Here is a 15,757-nt window from a genome sequence, read left to right on the forward strand (position 1 = left end):
GTACGTATGAGTTGATGGGAAGGAAGGCAGTATGGAAAGGTAATGGGCATTGGGAGAAGTCAAGTTAGGGCTAAAGATGTTTCATAGATGTGCCATAGCATAGATCATTCAGAACTGACTGTACCAAAAAGTCAGTTAAATGAGGACTTATGGTGAGGGTGTTTTTAATGCCCTAGATGTCCAGCTACTTGGAAGGAGGAGCTTGATTTTCATGTTTGGGAGTGGAATGTGTGAAGGGTGTTTTGGATATGGTCTTTGCATATAGAAGATTTAAACTTGGATTCTGTTAGGAAATTTATTTATAAAACAACATGAGTTTTTTGAGTTTAGGATTTCTGAGTTAAACACAGACAACTGGTCTTTCATGGTAGCTGTGACCTCCCAGGTAAATACTTAAAAGCAGAAACATGATTTGAAAGAGATGGTCCTTCGTTTTCTTTCCAGCAAGGGCAAGGATTGCCCATTTGGGGTGGCTAGGCAGGTTGCCACGGAGAGGGCACTGGTCTGACTGGTCCTGGCTTGTTCCCAGTTCTGTTTTCAGAACGTGAAGTACATGCAGCTGCAGGTAGAGTCCTTTACCATTCGGAATGGACAAGTACCGTGTCAGTTTGAATTCATCAACAAGCCTGACGAAGTGTCTTACTGTAAGCAGTGGCTGAGGGCCAACCCCAGCCGAGGGTTCCTCCTGCCAGGTAAGGCCTCCGTTCCCAGGTTCCTGGTTGCTGGTTTGGGGAACACCCTACCCTATCTTTGCTCATTCTCCTGGAATAAGCTTTTTGTGTCTGAGTGTTTTGTTGTCTGCTTGAACATTTTTCAAAGCCCTGTGGATGAACCATCCATAAATAAAATATAAAATAGTAAGGAGCATGAGTTCAGTTTCAAAAGCATTCTCAGTCATGTGGATGTACCACAGTTTTGCAGGGAGAGAAGACACAGGAGTGCTGTAAAGCAGGTGTTGCTGTTAGAGGAACCGTTTTCACCCTCTGTCTCACTATAATCAACTCTCAACTGTCCGCTCTTGTGGGCAAAGGTAATAGGGTGGTCATCCAGAAAAATTATGTCTGTCCCCAGAATGTACCACCCGCGTCTTGCCCCCAACTTCTCCTTGGCACTCTGTGTAGTGCCGTGGGGCAGAGGGGTTAAGCCTGTCTTGTGGACAGTTCACAGTCTGATAACGTGCTGTATTTTCTACTGGATAGGGTGTCTTCATCTGAGCTGGCTCAGGGCAAGCTCTTTGAGCCACGCCTTCTTATTGTATTAATCATTTCTAGCTTGAGCTGTACTACTTAGAACACGAGTTTTATAGCAGTTACCTATTCATGTTCTTGTTTACTGTTTTCATATTCCCCCTTGGACCGTAAACTCCTTGTTCACGTGTCTTTTGAGTGCTGAGCATGTAAATTCTTGTTGGTTGGCTGATGCCTCTTATTTTCTCCCCTAACCCTGTATACCTCACCCTCTTCCTGCTCATCTTCTCTCCCCCTTTCCTCTTGGCCTTCTGCCAACCAGCGTTACCGTTTACGTGTTTTTTCAGATTCTGCCATTGAGATTGAATTGGAGCTCTTTGTAAATAAGACCACAGCTACAAAGCTCAACTCGGGTGAAGACAAAATCGAGGACATTCTCGTTTTACACTTGGACAGGGGAAAGGATTACTTTTTGTCTGTGTCTGGGAACTACCTGCCTAGCTGTTTCGGATCGCCCATTCACACGTTGTGCTACATGAAGGAGCCAATCTTGGACCTGCCGCTAGAAACTGTTAGAGAGCTGGTGAGTTACCTGCCACAGGGGAACATCCAGAACTGTGTAGCAGCCATGCCAATCAAACAAGATACTCCCGTGCCTACCTTTCCAGGGACCTGAGGATTCTTTAGTCTCCGTAGAGTTTGCTTACTCTATCGGTTGTGTATTGCTATTTAACAGACTCCCTGATATTTTTAGTGGTTTAAAACAGCAGCAAGTTATTGCTTCTCATGACTGTGAGTTTCCGGTGTGGCTCTTCTACTGGTCTCGCCCAGGCTCATTTGTGTGGTTGCAGTCAGACGGCAGCTGTGATGGCCAGAGGGTTCAAGGAAGCCTCCCTCACTTTCTTGGTGTTGGCGGCTCACTGGGCCGCTCTCTCAACATGGGCTCTCGTCATTCAGTAGGTTGGCCCGGGCTTCCCTAAGTGGTAGCAAGAGTTTGAGAGCAGAAGGTGTAAGGCTCCTTGTGGCCCAGGCTCCAAAACTTGCATGGTACCACTTCTGCCATATTTTATTGGTTGGAACAAGTTGTGAGGTCAGCCCAGATTCCGGATGGGGAAAGACTCTACCTCTTGATGGGAAAAGCTGCAAAATGTTATTGCCATGTTTTTCGGTCTTTCATAATAACATATTAGAGAAACTCAGCCATAGATACTAAGATGATGGAATGTCCCTGGCCTGTGATATTATTCCTTTTTCTGTTTTGTTTTTTTTTTAATTATTAGCACCTTTAATTATTATTTATTTATTTATTTGGCTGTGTTGGGTCTTTGTTTCTGTGCGAGGGCTTCCTCTAGTTGCGGCAAGCGGGGGCCACTCTTCATTGCGGTGCACGGGCCTTTCACTGTCGCGGCCTCTCTTGTTGCGGAGCACAGGCTCCAGACGCGCAGGCTCAGTAGATGTGGCTCACAGGCCTAGTTGCTCCGTGGCATGTGGGATCTTCCCAGACCAGGGCTCAAACCCGTGTCCCCTGCATTAGCAGGCAGATTCTCAACCACTGCGCCACCAGGGAAGCCCCTTTTTCTGTTTTAATCATCATTTGGTTTATCATCCTAAACTAAATTTTCTGAGATCTAAAAGGCTCCTATGCAGACTTACAGATATTGAACATAAACTTATGGTTACCAAAGGAGAAACGTGGCGGGGAGGGTTAAATCAGGAGCTTGGGATTAACATACACATACTACTACATATAAGATAGATAACCAACAAAGACCTACTGTATAACACAGGAAACTCTGCTCAATATTCTGTGGTAACCTATATGAGAAAAGAATCTGAAAAAGAATGAACATATTAGGAATTCCCTGGCGGTCCAGTGGTTAGGACTCAGCACTTTCACTGCTGAGGGCCCAGGTTCGATCTCTGGTGGGGGAACTGAGATCCCACAGGCTGCATGGTGTGGCCAAAAAAAAAAAAAAGAATGAATATGTGCATATGTATAACTGAACCACTTTGCTGTACACCAGAAACTAACACAACATTGTAAATCAACTATACTCCAATAAAAATTTAAAAATAAATAAATAAAAGGCTCCTCTGGAGACAATTCTAATACAAGGGAGCTAGTCTGGAGCAGATTTTTGGCAATAGGTATGCTTTCCTTTTTCCTCCATTGCATTTTTTAAATTCAGGGACTCTTGAACTCTGTCCTCTCCATTATATAGATGAAAACAGAGGCCCAGTGAGGGGAGTGATTTGTCATGGGTCCCTGGCGAGTTAACCCTGAACCTGGACCTTGCTTTTGGGTTTTTGTATTCCCACGTCTCTGTTCTTTTTTCACCAGACCACACCATTTCTCTGGTTTGGACAGTGAAGTGCTATAGGCAGGGTGTTTTTCTAAGATGATGCATATTTCACCTGATTGAAACTGCTTGCCATAAGCCACTCCCGATTCTCAAAAGTCACCCTTTGTACCTTGATCATGTCACCTGATTTCATTTTTACCTGCTGAATGTTTGCTTAGGGACATCAAAACGCTTCCCTTCTTCCATGGGTTTGCTGTCCCCATGTCCTGCATTCTCCTGAAGCCAGCCTGGCAGAAGCTCTATTGGTAGCCCTTCTGATCATGCTTTTTATTTCTTTTCAGACTCTGATGCAACTTCAGACTGAAGATGATGGGAGCCAGTTGGAAAGACCCATGGACATCCCCAAAGAGCTCTGGATGATGGTTGATTACCTGTACCGAAATGCCATCCAGCAGGTAGGTGGTGGTGAAGTGGGCACACCTGGCAGAGGCCATGCTGCCTTGAGAAAAAGCATCAGCCCTGAGAACTTCGGGCATAAAAAGCTTTTCCCCTGCAGAACCTGTGGAAAGCTGTTCTTACCCCGGGGAGTGAAGGTCAGTAGGTTCACGTTCCACACCCCTGTGAGGCCCTGCTATTACATACAGCACTTGATTCCTCCTAGGGGAGGCAGCCTCACACAGGAGGGCCTTCCCAGCACAGCATGTTCCCTCCCCGGTCCTCTGGGGTCCCCCAGGTGGAAACCCTCTGGAGCCTTCTCAGGATGTCTGTCTGCTCTCCTTTGCGGAAACTCTCGCCAGCTTCTAGGAATGGGAGGGGCGGCTAACTTATTGACAAGCCAGACAGGCAGGGGACTAGTGGAACTCCCGGGGCCATGACTCAGGAAGCCTGATTTCTAGAGTGGGTTGGGCAAGCTTTCTGAGATCAGATTGGTCAGTTTCACCGACTCATTTATCTGGGTCCCAGGGAGATAAATAGAAACTCTGATCTACCACAGCTCTGCCACTTTGGAGCAACATACATTCTTAGGATACTCTCTCTCCACTTTTCCCCTCAGATTTATTGAGCGTTACGATGTCCCAAACACTGTTCTAAGTGTTTTACAGCACTACCTCATTTAGTTCTCACAGTAGTACTCAGATGAGGAAACAGATTCCCAGAAATGTTAAGTAACTTGATCAGGGTCCCAAAGCTGATAGATGGGCAGGATTGGGATTTGAACCCAGGGAGTCTATAGACGTCACATTCTTTTTTTTTTCCATTTATTTATTTATTTTTGGCTGCATTGGGTCTTCGTTGCTGCGCTTGGGCTTTCTCTAGTTGCGGCAAGTGGGGGCTACTCTTTGTTGCGGTGTGCGGGCTTCTCATGATGGTAGCTTCTCTTGTTGTGAAGCATGGGCTCTAGGTGCACAGGCTTCAGTAGTTGTGGTGCGCAGGCTTCAGTAGTTGTGGCTCGCGGGCTCTAGAGCGCAGGCTCATTAGTTGTGGCGCACGGGCTTAGTTGCTCTGTGGCATGTGGGATCTTCCCGGACCAGGGCTCGAACCCATGTCCCCTGCACTGGCAGGCGGATCCTTAACCACTGCGCCATCAGGGAAGTCCAAAGTCACATTCTTAAGGACTATGCTAGTCTACCTTCTCTACAGAGCTCCTTTCAGGTGTAACTTTTGAGCAATGCATATAATATTGTTATTGTTCACGGTTATAGGACATTAAGTTATTTTATAAAACAAACAAGTATAAGGGATCCTAGGACTCATAGAAGTACCTTTATTGCCATAATCTCGTTTTCTCAAAGCACTGAGGTGCCTTGTTAACCTTCTCCATCTTATAAATGATATATTTTCTTCAGTTTTTTCTCTTTCTGGTCAATACCTCCATAACACTGCAGGAAACGTAGCTACTTTAAAGGTTTCCCTTCGGTTGGATCACCAGGGATCAAACCCACACCCCCTGCAGTGGAAACGCGGTGTCCTAACCACTGGACCACCAGGGAATTCTCTTATAATAGATGTCTTGTGCTCAAGACCTATTGTGGGGGCATGGCTGGGAAGGCCTGCAAGATGAATTAGCCACATCAGCCTACATCACATTATCTACTGGGGTGATTCAAAGGCCTCACCATGCTGCCCCCTTTTGTACCCTGCTGGTGATTATATTTCTAGGTCAGGAAATCATTGCTGCTTTTCTGAAAATAGAATTATTTTGTGACTTTCTTCCCTTTTCCAGGAAGATCTGTTTCAGCAGCCAGGCCTGAGGTTGGAATTTGAGCATATCAGGGACTGTTTGGATAGTGGAATGATTGATAATCTCTGTATCCTTCAGATGTTTATGCACGCACGCGTGTATGTGTTTGTGAATATGAGAAAGAGAGGTGAGCAAAAGGAAAGGATGATATTTTAAGGCTCCAAGTCAGATGTTGTGTCCTCAGCTGTTATGTTTTTCTTACTTAAAGTTTGTATAGAGAAGACTTTACAACTTTAAGCAACCAATATAGCAGGAATTCAGGAGGGCCCGGCGAAGCTGACAGGCAGCTTGGCCCCATCAAGATGTCAGCCTGGCATCCTAGCTCCAAGCAGAGAGCCTGGCTGGGCAGGCATCACTCTGGCACATGCTGGCTCCTGGGGCTCTTCCTAACCATGACCATGGCAGCGGCATCCCCTGTTCCTTAACGATGGGCCCAAAGCTGCTAGCAATCACTCCGTAGCCGAAGCCCTGCTGCTTTTCCTGGAGAGCCTGCCAGAGCCCGTCATCTGTTACAGCGTCTACCACAACTGCTTGGAGTGTTCTGGCAACCTCACAGCAAGTAAACAGGTGAGGGGAAGCGTGGAGCATCGGCGTGTTCATGTTGCAGCCCCGGGTCTCGTGGGGCCCGAGGGAACAAAGTGGGCACCATCCCCCAAATGCAGTGTCTTAGAAACTCGACTCCAAGTGCTTCCTTCCCAAACCCGTTCTTCCCCTCATGTCCCTTTTCCTTTTAATGGCATCACCTTAATTCCAGTGACTCAACCCAGAAACCTGAGTCATTTCTGACTCCCCCTCTCCTCACCTCCCACACGCTCGGTCCCCTTGCTCTGTCACTTGTCTTCTTTCTTCCATTCTAGTTCCACTTTCCTTGGTTCAGGACCCTGCATTCATGCTCTCCCTCTGCTGATTTGTTTTACGTACTGCCATTAGATTTTGGGTTCTAAAGCTCTTGTCATGTCGCTGTTGGTCAGAAACGCTCTCCATTGCCAGTTAAGGATTTTCTTAAACAAATGTTCGGGACTTTTTATGATCTAGTCTAGTCATTCACATATGTAACCTGCCATAGCAGAATAATCTAGAAAACATGCTAACAATACACGATCCAGAGCCTTACCCCCCACCTCCACTGAATCAAAATCTCTCTCTTCTTTTTTTTTTTTTGGCTGTACCACTTGGCATGCGAGATCTTAGTTCCCCGACCAGGGATCGAACTCGCGCCCCCTGTGGTGGAAGCGCGGAGTCTTAACCACTGGACTGCCAGGGAGGTCCCTCAAAATCTCTTTTGGGATATATTTTGTACAGGCTTCCCAACCGATTCTGAAATGCAGATAGCCAGAGTACTCACTGAATTCTAGCCTGATCAGCCCTTCCAAGCTTAGGGCCTGTTCAAACAGTTGTGCTCCTGCCAAAATAGACTTCTCACGATGTGTTCTCTCTTCTTATCTCACTGTTTTCCTTACCTTGCCTTTTTCTACACTTTCTTTTGCCCTAAATGCCCTAGTCCTTACCTCTGCAAGTGCCATCTTCTCTTCTATTCAAGACGCAACTAAAATGTTTTCGGTTCTCTTAAGTCTTTTGAGAACGTTCAGTTAGAAGTTTGACCTCTAAATTCATGTAACGCTTGATCTATGCTTCTGTTTTGGCACCTGTGACAAGTGATCAAGGTTTTCAGTGTACAGTCTTACTACTCATGTACCCGATCATGTACTCAGTTCCTGGAATATAGCAGGCACTTGAGAAACGATTGAATGAATGAAAAGACAATCCCAGTTCTCCCTGTTTCAGGTCATTGCTACCCTTCCCGCGTGCCACAGAAATGTCTTCATCTACTTGATGGCGTTTTTGCAAGAACTGCTGAAAAATTCAGCAAAAAATCATTTGGATGGTAATATTCTAGGTAAGCTGCCAAGTGTGTGTGGAAAGCATCTCTGCAAACTGACTCATTAAGAGAAATGTGGTTGAGGAAGGTCCCAAGTCCACTGCAGTAGAACTAAAATCTCAAGCTCTGGGCAAAGTTTACCCTCGAATAGTTATTTTAAAGCAGAAAGTACTGCTTTGGGGCACCCCTCCCCACTCCTAAGAACACGAGAATAAGTAGTACTTCTTTTGCTGAATCATATGTTTTCTGGGTTTTTCATACAGCTAGCATATTTGGTAGCTTACTGCTTCGAAACCCAGCTGGTCACCAAAAGCTTGAAGTGGCAGAGAAGAAGAAGGCTCAAGAATTTATTCACCAGTTCCTCTGCAACTCACCCTGAGCCTGTCCATCTCCTCTCCTATTCTGCCTGAGGCAGCCAATTACCAGCCCCACCTGTTTCAGCTCCAGAGCTGCCCTAAGAGCACGTGAGCCCACTGGGATGCCAGAGTGGCAGCTGCCTGTTTCCTGAGCCCAGACTGCCCTCCCCACCATGACTGTCGCACTCAATGCTGCTGCGAGTTGTGAAGACATGACGGGAAATCCACCACAATAAAACTGACATTCAGCATTCAAATTTAGTTATTTAACAGATCTTTTTTTTTTTTTAATGTTTAAACAACTGTACTTCTTGTGCTCACTCAACCTGCCTCCAGGGCATATAGTGCCTTCCCTGTAGCTTGGGCCGGGCTCCCCATGATCAGATATTTGAACAAACTTTGGAGTCCTGAAGGATGAATGAGTTGGACGGCAAGAATGCAAATGGAAGCTGCTGGATAAAGAGGCCACAGCCACCCCAGATGCTTCCAGCTCTCTGTCTGAGGACATGTGTTTACACATATTGCAAACCCTACCCCCCTTCCCACTCAGATACGGCTCAACAACTCTGGAGCTGGCCACTCAGCCTCCGAGGGCAATGCAGTGGCTTGAAAATGAAAATATTGAAGAAATTGGTGTTCTGGTGAAACAAGTGGAATTTTCTGGGCCAACAAATCCTCCAAACTGTATATAATGCATCCCCTCTCTTATATGTGTAATATATTTTAATGATAAATGTATTTTTAACAGTGGTTGGTTGCTTTTATCTTTTAAGAAATGGCAGCTCTCAGCAGCTGGACATTTGTGGCTTAAGCACTGGGGCAGGGTGGTCCCTGGTGGTCCAGTGGTTAAGAATCCACCTTCCAACGCAGGGAACGCGGGTTCAATCCCTAGTCGGGGAACTAAAGTCCCACGTGCCACGGGGCAACTAAGCATGCGCGCCGCAACTACTGAGCCCGCGTGCTCGGGAGCCCGCATGCCGCAACTAGAGAGAAGCCCGTGCACCGCAACGAAGAGCCCGCTCGTCACAACAAAGATCCCATGCACCGCAACTAAGGCCCGACGCAGCCAAATAAATAAAATAAAATAAATTTAAAAAAAAAAGCACTGGGGCAGCTGGTCAGGGGCCAGAGAGATATTTACCTGGCAGTCTGGTGATAACAGCCACTATTTACCTTTTTCAAGCAAGAGATAGTACAGGCATGGCCCCAACCCCTTGACCCCTGATCTAGTTTCTGAGGATTGTCCCACTTTGAATAGTCTAGAGAAATAGCTTATGGGGGAAATGGCAGCGGCTGCTAAGAGGTTCTGACAGCTAGATATTTACAAGTCAGGAGCAGAGTAAAGGCACATACAAAATCGCTTCTTGGATCACCACTACTCCTTGGCAGTGTAAGTGATTTAGAGACCGGCCGGTAGGATGACAATGTGAACGGTTAAAGAAAGAATGGCCAGTAGGTGGCGTTGCCTGGCCCGGGCACGAGTTCCATGGAAGCCGACAGTCCTCTGCAGGGGAAAAAGCCGGGAGAGACGGCCTCGGCAGGGGTGTGAGGAAGAAGGGAGTTGGACGTCTTAAGCGAGGCTGTGAAGCGGAGAAGAGGTGGTGGCGTCCTCCGGCCAGGCTTGGAATACTCCCCATTTCTGCCATTTGGGTCCAATCTTCCTTACTGGGACCCTCCTGCCCATATTAACTTTGTTAGGTGAGGAGGGGAAGCTGGGGCCACAAGGAGAAAGCCGGAATGTCACAGCCTTCCAGGCTTCCCCCTTGCGGTCCGGGTACGAATTCGGCAGCTAACTGGGGTCCTTCCCGTTGCGGTTGTGGCTGCTAAGGTGAGGGGAGCGCAAGCCGGGCTGGGGCTACTTTGGATTAGTGGCCGGGGGTCTGATCACTCTTCCTTGCGTCTGGTGCCTCTAGAGCCGAGCCCCGACTCCCAGCAGGCAACTCCCCCCGCCCCCCACCCCCCAGGCGGAGGACTAGGCGGGCGCTGCCCCGCGCTGGACGAACTCGTGGCCCCGCGAGGTCTCCTTGGTGCCCACCCCGTCCCGCCCCTTCCGCTCGCCAATTGGAGGCTCGAGCTCAGCCCCCACACCGACTAAACCAACCAGAAGCGTCAGGGAGAGGCGGAGCCACTATCTCCTCCTTCCTCCGGAAAGCGGAAGCGGAAGTGACGTTCAGGGAAGGTGGGGGCAATCATGGTGCCGCTGGGGAGGGGAGAAGCTGCTGCCGCCGCCGCCGTTGCCGGGAGCCGCGGAGGTAAAAGGCGAAATCAGACGCGGCCTGGGCTGGGGACCTCCCGGGGGCGCGGGACTTAGGCTCCCTCCTGAAGCATTTTCCAGTAGGGACCCCAGACCGGTCACCGTAGGGACCCCACCCCTCCTCCGTTTCCATGGGGATGGGTATCCAGCCCCCCTCCCCTGTTTCCATGGAGATCCGGACCCTGCCCCTCTTCGCCCGGCTTGGAGCCCCCCAGCCTGACTTCGGGGTTTTCCGTGTAGCCCTGGACTGGGGACTATCCCAGACAGGTTCCTTTTCCCATCCTCCTTTCAAGGGTGCTCCGTTTGTATTTCTCGTTTGCCACCCTCAAACCTCCTGGTCTTGTTTGTTCCGGACAGTTGGTCTCCGCGTTGCCGCCTGTGGTGCTGGGGCAGCCCAATGGGGCCCCCGGTGCTCTTATCTCTCCTCTCAGATGCAGCGAAATGTGCATCTACCGGGTTGCGTAAGCCAGAGCAAGGGGTCGGGCCGGTTCCTCCCGGCTCAGATCCCTTGGCCTGTCTCTGGTAACTACCACTCTGTCTAGCCGCCCTACCGAGTAAAGGTTCACTTTCTAATCCGGAGCAGAAGAGAAAGATAAGTGCAAAGCCAGACTGAAAACTAAAAGTGATTATTTTTAAATTCTCTGTTATGTCTGCCAGACCCGCGTTTGTAGAACCTATGTGTTTACAGGTAGAAGAAGAATCACTCTTCCAGAACAGGAAAACTTCAAATTTGATATTTTTCCCAAGAGAGTTTATCGTTCCAAGAGAGTATATCTGCAGGTCTTTCATTCATTTAACTGACATATCCTGAACTCCTCGTGTCAGTGTACTGTGCTAGGGTCAGTAGAAACAAAAATAAGACTCATCATTCCCTCATTGCAGAGAGCACACTATAAAGCATAGCTTCTAGTGGACACCAGATTGTTTTAGGAGATAAATAGATAAAGTGATCTTCATTAGATATGCCTGATTAGGGATTAGCCCCACTACCCAGAAGCTGAAACATCTGTTCTCGGAAGGAGGGAACAAATTCACACTTGATTCCTCTACTGTTGTCAGACATTGTGCTTTAACATACATTGTGTCTTTTACTCTGCACAGCAATTTCCTGAGAACAGGAATTACCAGTTCCACCTTACATATGAGAAAAGTGAGGCACAGAAAGTTACCCAAGTAGTATGTAGTGAAGCCGGGATTTGTGGGTAGGTGACCCTGCCTCCAAAGCCCTACTCCTTCCAGCATAGACTTACTGCCTCACGGTCTGATTTGGGGGATATTTAGGTGGAGTTCCCTTACTTTAAGATTTATAGCAACTCAGCCTTGAAACAGTTTGCCCCTATTTCCCCTTAAGTGTTTTGACCAGCCTTCACAGTGTTTGGCAGTAAGGCACATTTGGAAGGTCTTATAAGCTGCTACTTATTACTTCCATTTTTTATTTTTATTTTTATTTAAAATTCTTTTTGGCCGTGCTAAGCGGCTTGCCTGATCTTAGTTCCCCGACCAGGGATTGAACCTGGGCCCTCAACAGTGAAAGCGTGGAGTCCTAACCACTGGACCGCCAGGGAATTCCCATTACTTCAATTTATTAAAAAAGACATTGTTTTTCCTTCAAAATGACTTGATGGGTTTAAACTTAAAAAAAAAAGTCCCAAGGAAGATGTTTTTCATTTACTTTGTCCTGCTCTTGAAACAAGAGGAAAAAACAGCCCTGTGATTGCTGAGGAGGTCCCTGGGTCCTATGGTATGGCTCTGACTCTGGCTTTGTTCTGTTGCAGACAGGTCACTACCTTTCCATTTCTCACAATTGGGCTGAGCACGACTGAACCATGGGGGAACACAGTCCAGACGACAGCATCAGCTACTTTGAGGTAGAGGAAGATGAGCTGACCCCCGATGACAAGATGCTCAGGTTTGTGGATAAGAACGGACTGGTGCCTTCCTCATCTGGAACTGTTTATGATAGGACAACTGTTCTTATCGAGCAGGATCCTGGCACTTTGGAAGACGACGATGACGACGGACAGTGCGGAGAACACTTGCCTTTTCTAGTGGGGGGTGAAGAGGGCTTTCATCTAATAGATCATGAAGCAATGTCCCAGGGTTATGTGCAACACATTATCTCACCAGATCAGATTCATTTAACAATAAACCCTGGTTCCACGCCCATGCCAAGAAATATCGAAGGTGCAACCCTCACACTGCAGTCGGAATGTCCAGAAACGAAACGTAAAGAAGTAAGTAAAGCAGTGGGTGAAGGCCCAGTTTGGCTTTGGGGGAAGTCCTTACACAACTCTTATCAGCAGTTTCAGCCAGGGAGTATAGGAGCCCCTGGAATTAGGACCTACAATGGCTTTCCTTACTGTATATGCTTCATGTTTTTTGTTGTGACTGCTTTCTGGAACTTTTGGTGTGTATGGCCGCATTGAAATCTGGGAAAACTAAATTGCAGATTTCTTCCCCAGATCATAAATAAAATAGACACTTCACTGAGGTAAATCCATGTCTCTGATGTGGAAATAACTGGATTTGGCTTATCTCTGAGTTGTGTAAAGATGACTTGTTTTGGAGAGATGAGTATTTGCTGGACTATACTTTATTAGTGAAAGCTTAATGGATAGTAACGGCTAGCTTTCTTTTTTTTAAATTAATTAATTAATTAATTAATTAATTTTTACTTTTGGCTGAGTTGGGTCTTTGTTGCTGCGTGCGGGCTGCGTGCAGGCTTTCTCTAGTTGCAGCGAGCGGGGGCTACTCTTCGTTGCAGTGCTCAGGCTTCTCATTGCGGTGGCTTCTCTTGTTGTGGAGAACGGGCTCTAGGCACGCGGGCTTCAGTAGTTGTGGCACTCGGGCTCAGTAGTTGTGGCTCGCAGGCTCTAGAGTGCAGGCTCAGTAGTTGTGGTGCACGGGCTTAGTTGCTCCGCGGCATGTGGGATCTTCCCGGACCAGGGCTCGAACCTGTGTCCCCTGCGTTGGCAGGCGGATTCTTAACCACTGCGCCACCAGGGAAGCCCAAGGCTAGCTTTCTTTTGTAAGAAACTCGGGCAGGAGGCAGTAAATGAGAGCAGGTTATCTAAAAGAAGTTTTCGTGCTCATATTTAGCTAATGTGCGTAAGGTAACACGTATTACAATGTTTCGAAAACTGTAAAGCATTGTACAGATTGTACTAAGGGTGATAATTAGCAGAGTAAAAGATGTGGTTTAAAGGTAGTGATATACATTATCTGGGAGCTAATTGCAGGTCAACTAGGAAAAAAACCGATCCCTGGTAGTTGCAATGCCAGGGACTAAATGTAAGATGTTACCAAACAGCCACTGGGTAAATTGTTTAGCAGAATATTTTCCTCTTTTGCTGTAATTCAGGTCTTGAAACGGGAGAATCGTTTTTTTCGTGGCATTTGGTTTTCCTTTGCTAGCCTTGGAACCTCAGAGCTGGAAGGAACCCTAGTGAGACCATCTTGTCTTACCTCCCACCTCATGCAGGGATCTCTCTGCAGCATCTCCGACACCAATGCCTCTGGTCTCTGCTTGAACACTTACAGAACGACGAGAGCACAGTGTTTCACAGTCCAGCCTAATACAGAGTTTGTTGGCCAGCTCTGATTGTTAGAAAGCTTTTGCTCGTATGCAGCCAAAATCTGCCTGCCTATAGCTGCTGCCCACTGGTCCCAGTGCTTCCTTTCTTCTTTTTTTTTAAATTTATTTATTTTATTTTTGACTGCGTTGGGTCTTTGTTGTTGCACGCGGGCTTTCTCTAGTTGTGGCGAGCGGGGGCTACTCTTCGTTGTGGTGCGCGGGCTTCTCATTGCGGTGGCTTCTCTTGTTGCGGAGCATGGGCTCTAGGTGCACAGACTTCAGTAGTTGTGGCTCACGGGCTCTAGAGCATAGGCTCAGTAGTTGTGGCGCACGGGCTCAGTTGCTCCGCGGCATGTGGGATCTTTCCGGACCAGGGCTCGAACCCGTGTCCCCTGCATTAGCAGGCAGATTCTTTACCACTGTGCCACCAGGCAAGCCCCCAGTGCTTCCTTTCTGAGCAGCAAGCTAAACCTTCCTCCCACCCGACAACCCGTCAGGTAATTGAAGATCATGGGTTTCTCTACATCTTTTCCTGTGCAGGCTCGACATCTCCATTTACTTAAATGTTCTTCTTACGACATTTTCCTCTAGTTTCTCATCAGCCTGGTCACCTTTGATTGTACAAGTTCCAGTTTTCCAAAGTCCTTAAAATTTGTAATTGAGCACAGTCTCACAAGTGTGAGTCAACTGGCACTGAGTACTGTGCGACTCTTTATCTCTTCATCTGGACACTGTACTACAATTGTGATATGGTCTGTATTTTATTAGCAACAACATCCTACTGTTAGCTGGCACTTGGAAATCTCTAGAATGGTGTTTCTTAGCTGGGGGTAGTTTTGTCCCCCAGGAGACACATTTGGCAATATCTGAAGACATTTTTGGTTGTCGCACTGGGGAAGTGCTACTGGAATCTAGTGGGTAGAGACCAAAGGTCTGTAAAATATCTACAGTGCACGGGACAGCTCCCTACAACACATAAATAATTGTCTGGCCCCAAATGTCAGTTAGCTGTATTCCAATAAAATTTTACTTACAAAACAGGCAGTGGGCTGCCCTGACTACCCTTAGTCTAGAACATAGGGAGTTGTAGCAGAGAAGGATGGAAGTACAGCAGAGACTCAGACATGGAAGGCAGTGACAGCATGCAGAGGGACCTGGACTGTATTCTGGAAATACACTGAAGGTGTCTGAGCCAAGGAGTGATGTGGTTAGAGTGGTATTTTAGAAAGGTTGCTCTGGTAGCCGTGGCAGCTTGATTGCCTGGTTAGGAGATAGTTGCAGTTTAGGTTTGGGGTTTCCTTTGAGTCTGATGAAGGATGGTGTGGAAAGAATCCAGAGCTTTTGTTGAAGTATAAGAGAACTTGGTATATTATTGGAGTTTGAAGAATGAGCCATGAATGGGGTCTGACTCAAAGGATTCATCCGTTTTTCCAAGCGTGTTGAGTTTCTTCTGTCTCTTAGCACAGGGGCCACATGGATGACTGATGGAGCTTCCGATCTCAGTAGTGAGTTAAGTAGTTCAAGTCCACTGTGATAGGTACTTTGAGGCTCATTCAGAGTGCTCTGTGCCTGCTGAGGAGAAAGCGGCCGACTCTTCTGTCCCCCTCGCCCTCCATGAATGGTGATTCCACAACAGGAATCAAGAAGACAGGAAGAGGAGAATGTTTGGTGGGGAAATTGATGAGATGGTCGGAGTATAATGAATGTATAGTCCTTGGGGAAGAGCAACGTGAACAAGTTGAGAAGCCCTTTGGAAATGTGGACCTGAAGTCGAGGAAGTGGCTGGGGATTAGAATTGCGGATCCATGAAGGAGCAGTAGTTCAAACTGTGGGCAAATAACCCAAGGGAGAAGTAAGAATTGTTCTGAGAATCGAAGGGTTGGAAAGAGAAAGAGGAACCAGAGTTCCCATAGTCCCAGGGTTGGGTGGAACGCAGTGCTGTGGAAGCTGAGGGAAGAGAGA

The 15,757-nt window shown here is 47.4% G+C and overlaps 2 protein-coding genes across 9 annotated transcripts in view; both read left to right on the forward strand.

Moving 5' to 3' along the window:
* The window catches only part of INPP5B (inositol polyphosphate-5-phosphatase B), a 43,314-nt gene extending 34,597 nt beyond the window's left edge, over positions 1 to 8,717 (forward strand). Inside the window, 7 exon segments of the mRNA XM_082387651.1 lie at positions 530 to 692; positions 1,535 to 1,770; positions 3,832 to 3,945; positions 5,715 to 5,799; positions 6,172 to 6,299; positions 7,518 to 7,629; positions 7,875 to 8,717. Coding sequence (XP_082243777.1) covers positions 530 to 692; positions 1,535 to 1,770; positions 3,832 to 3,945; positions 5,715 to 5,799; positions 6,172 to 6,299; positions 7,518 to 7,629; positions 7,875 to 7,990 — 954 coding nt within the window. The 3' untranslated portion in view covers positions 7,991 to 8,717.
* MTF1 (metal regulatory transcription factor 1) overlaps positions 3,884 to 15,757 on the forward strand; it is a 44,637-nt gene continuing 32,763 nt past the window's right edge. The window contains exons 1-3 of one of the 8 annotated variants that reach the window (XM_082387748.1): positions 10,024 to 10,219; positions 10,579 to 10,843; positions 11,997 to 12,455. In XM_082387748.1, coding sequence (XP_082243874.1) covers positions 12,048 to 12,455 — 408 coding nt within the window. In that variant the 5' untranslated portion in view covers positions 10,024 to 10,219; positions 10,579 to 10,843; positions 11,997 to 12,047. Of the gene's footprint in view, positions 3,946 to 8,787; positions 9,666 to 10,019; positions 10,220 to 10,578; positions 10,844 to 11,996; positions 12,456 to 15,757 lie in introns of those variants that run through there. The other 7 variants (XM_082387750.1, XM_082387749.1, XM_082387752.1 and 4 more) reach the window with 7 other exon arrangements.

Source organism: Balaenoptera borealis (assembly GCF_965194805.1).
Source record: "Balaenoptera borealis genome assembly, chromosome: 1".
In the NCBI taxonomy this organism is placed as follows: Eukaryota; Metazoa; Chordata; class Mammalia; order Artiodactyla; family Balaenopteridae; genus Balaenoptera; species Balaenoptera borealis.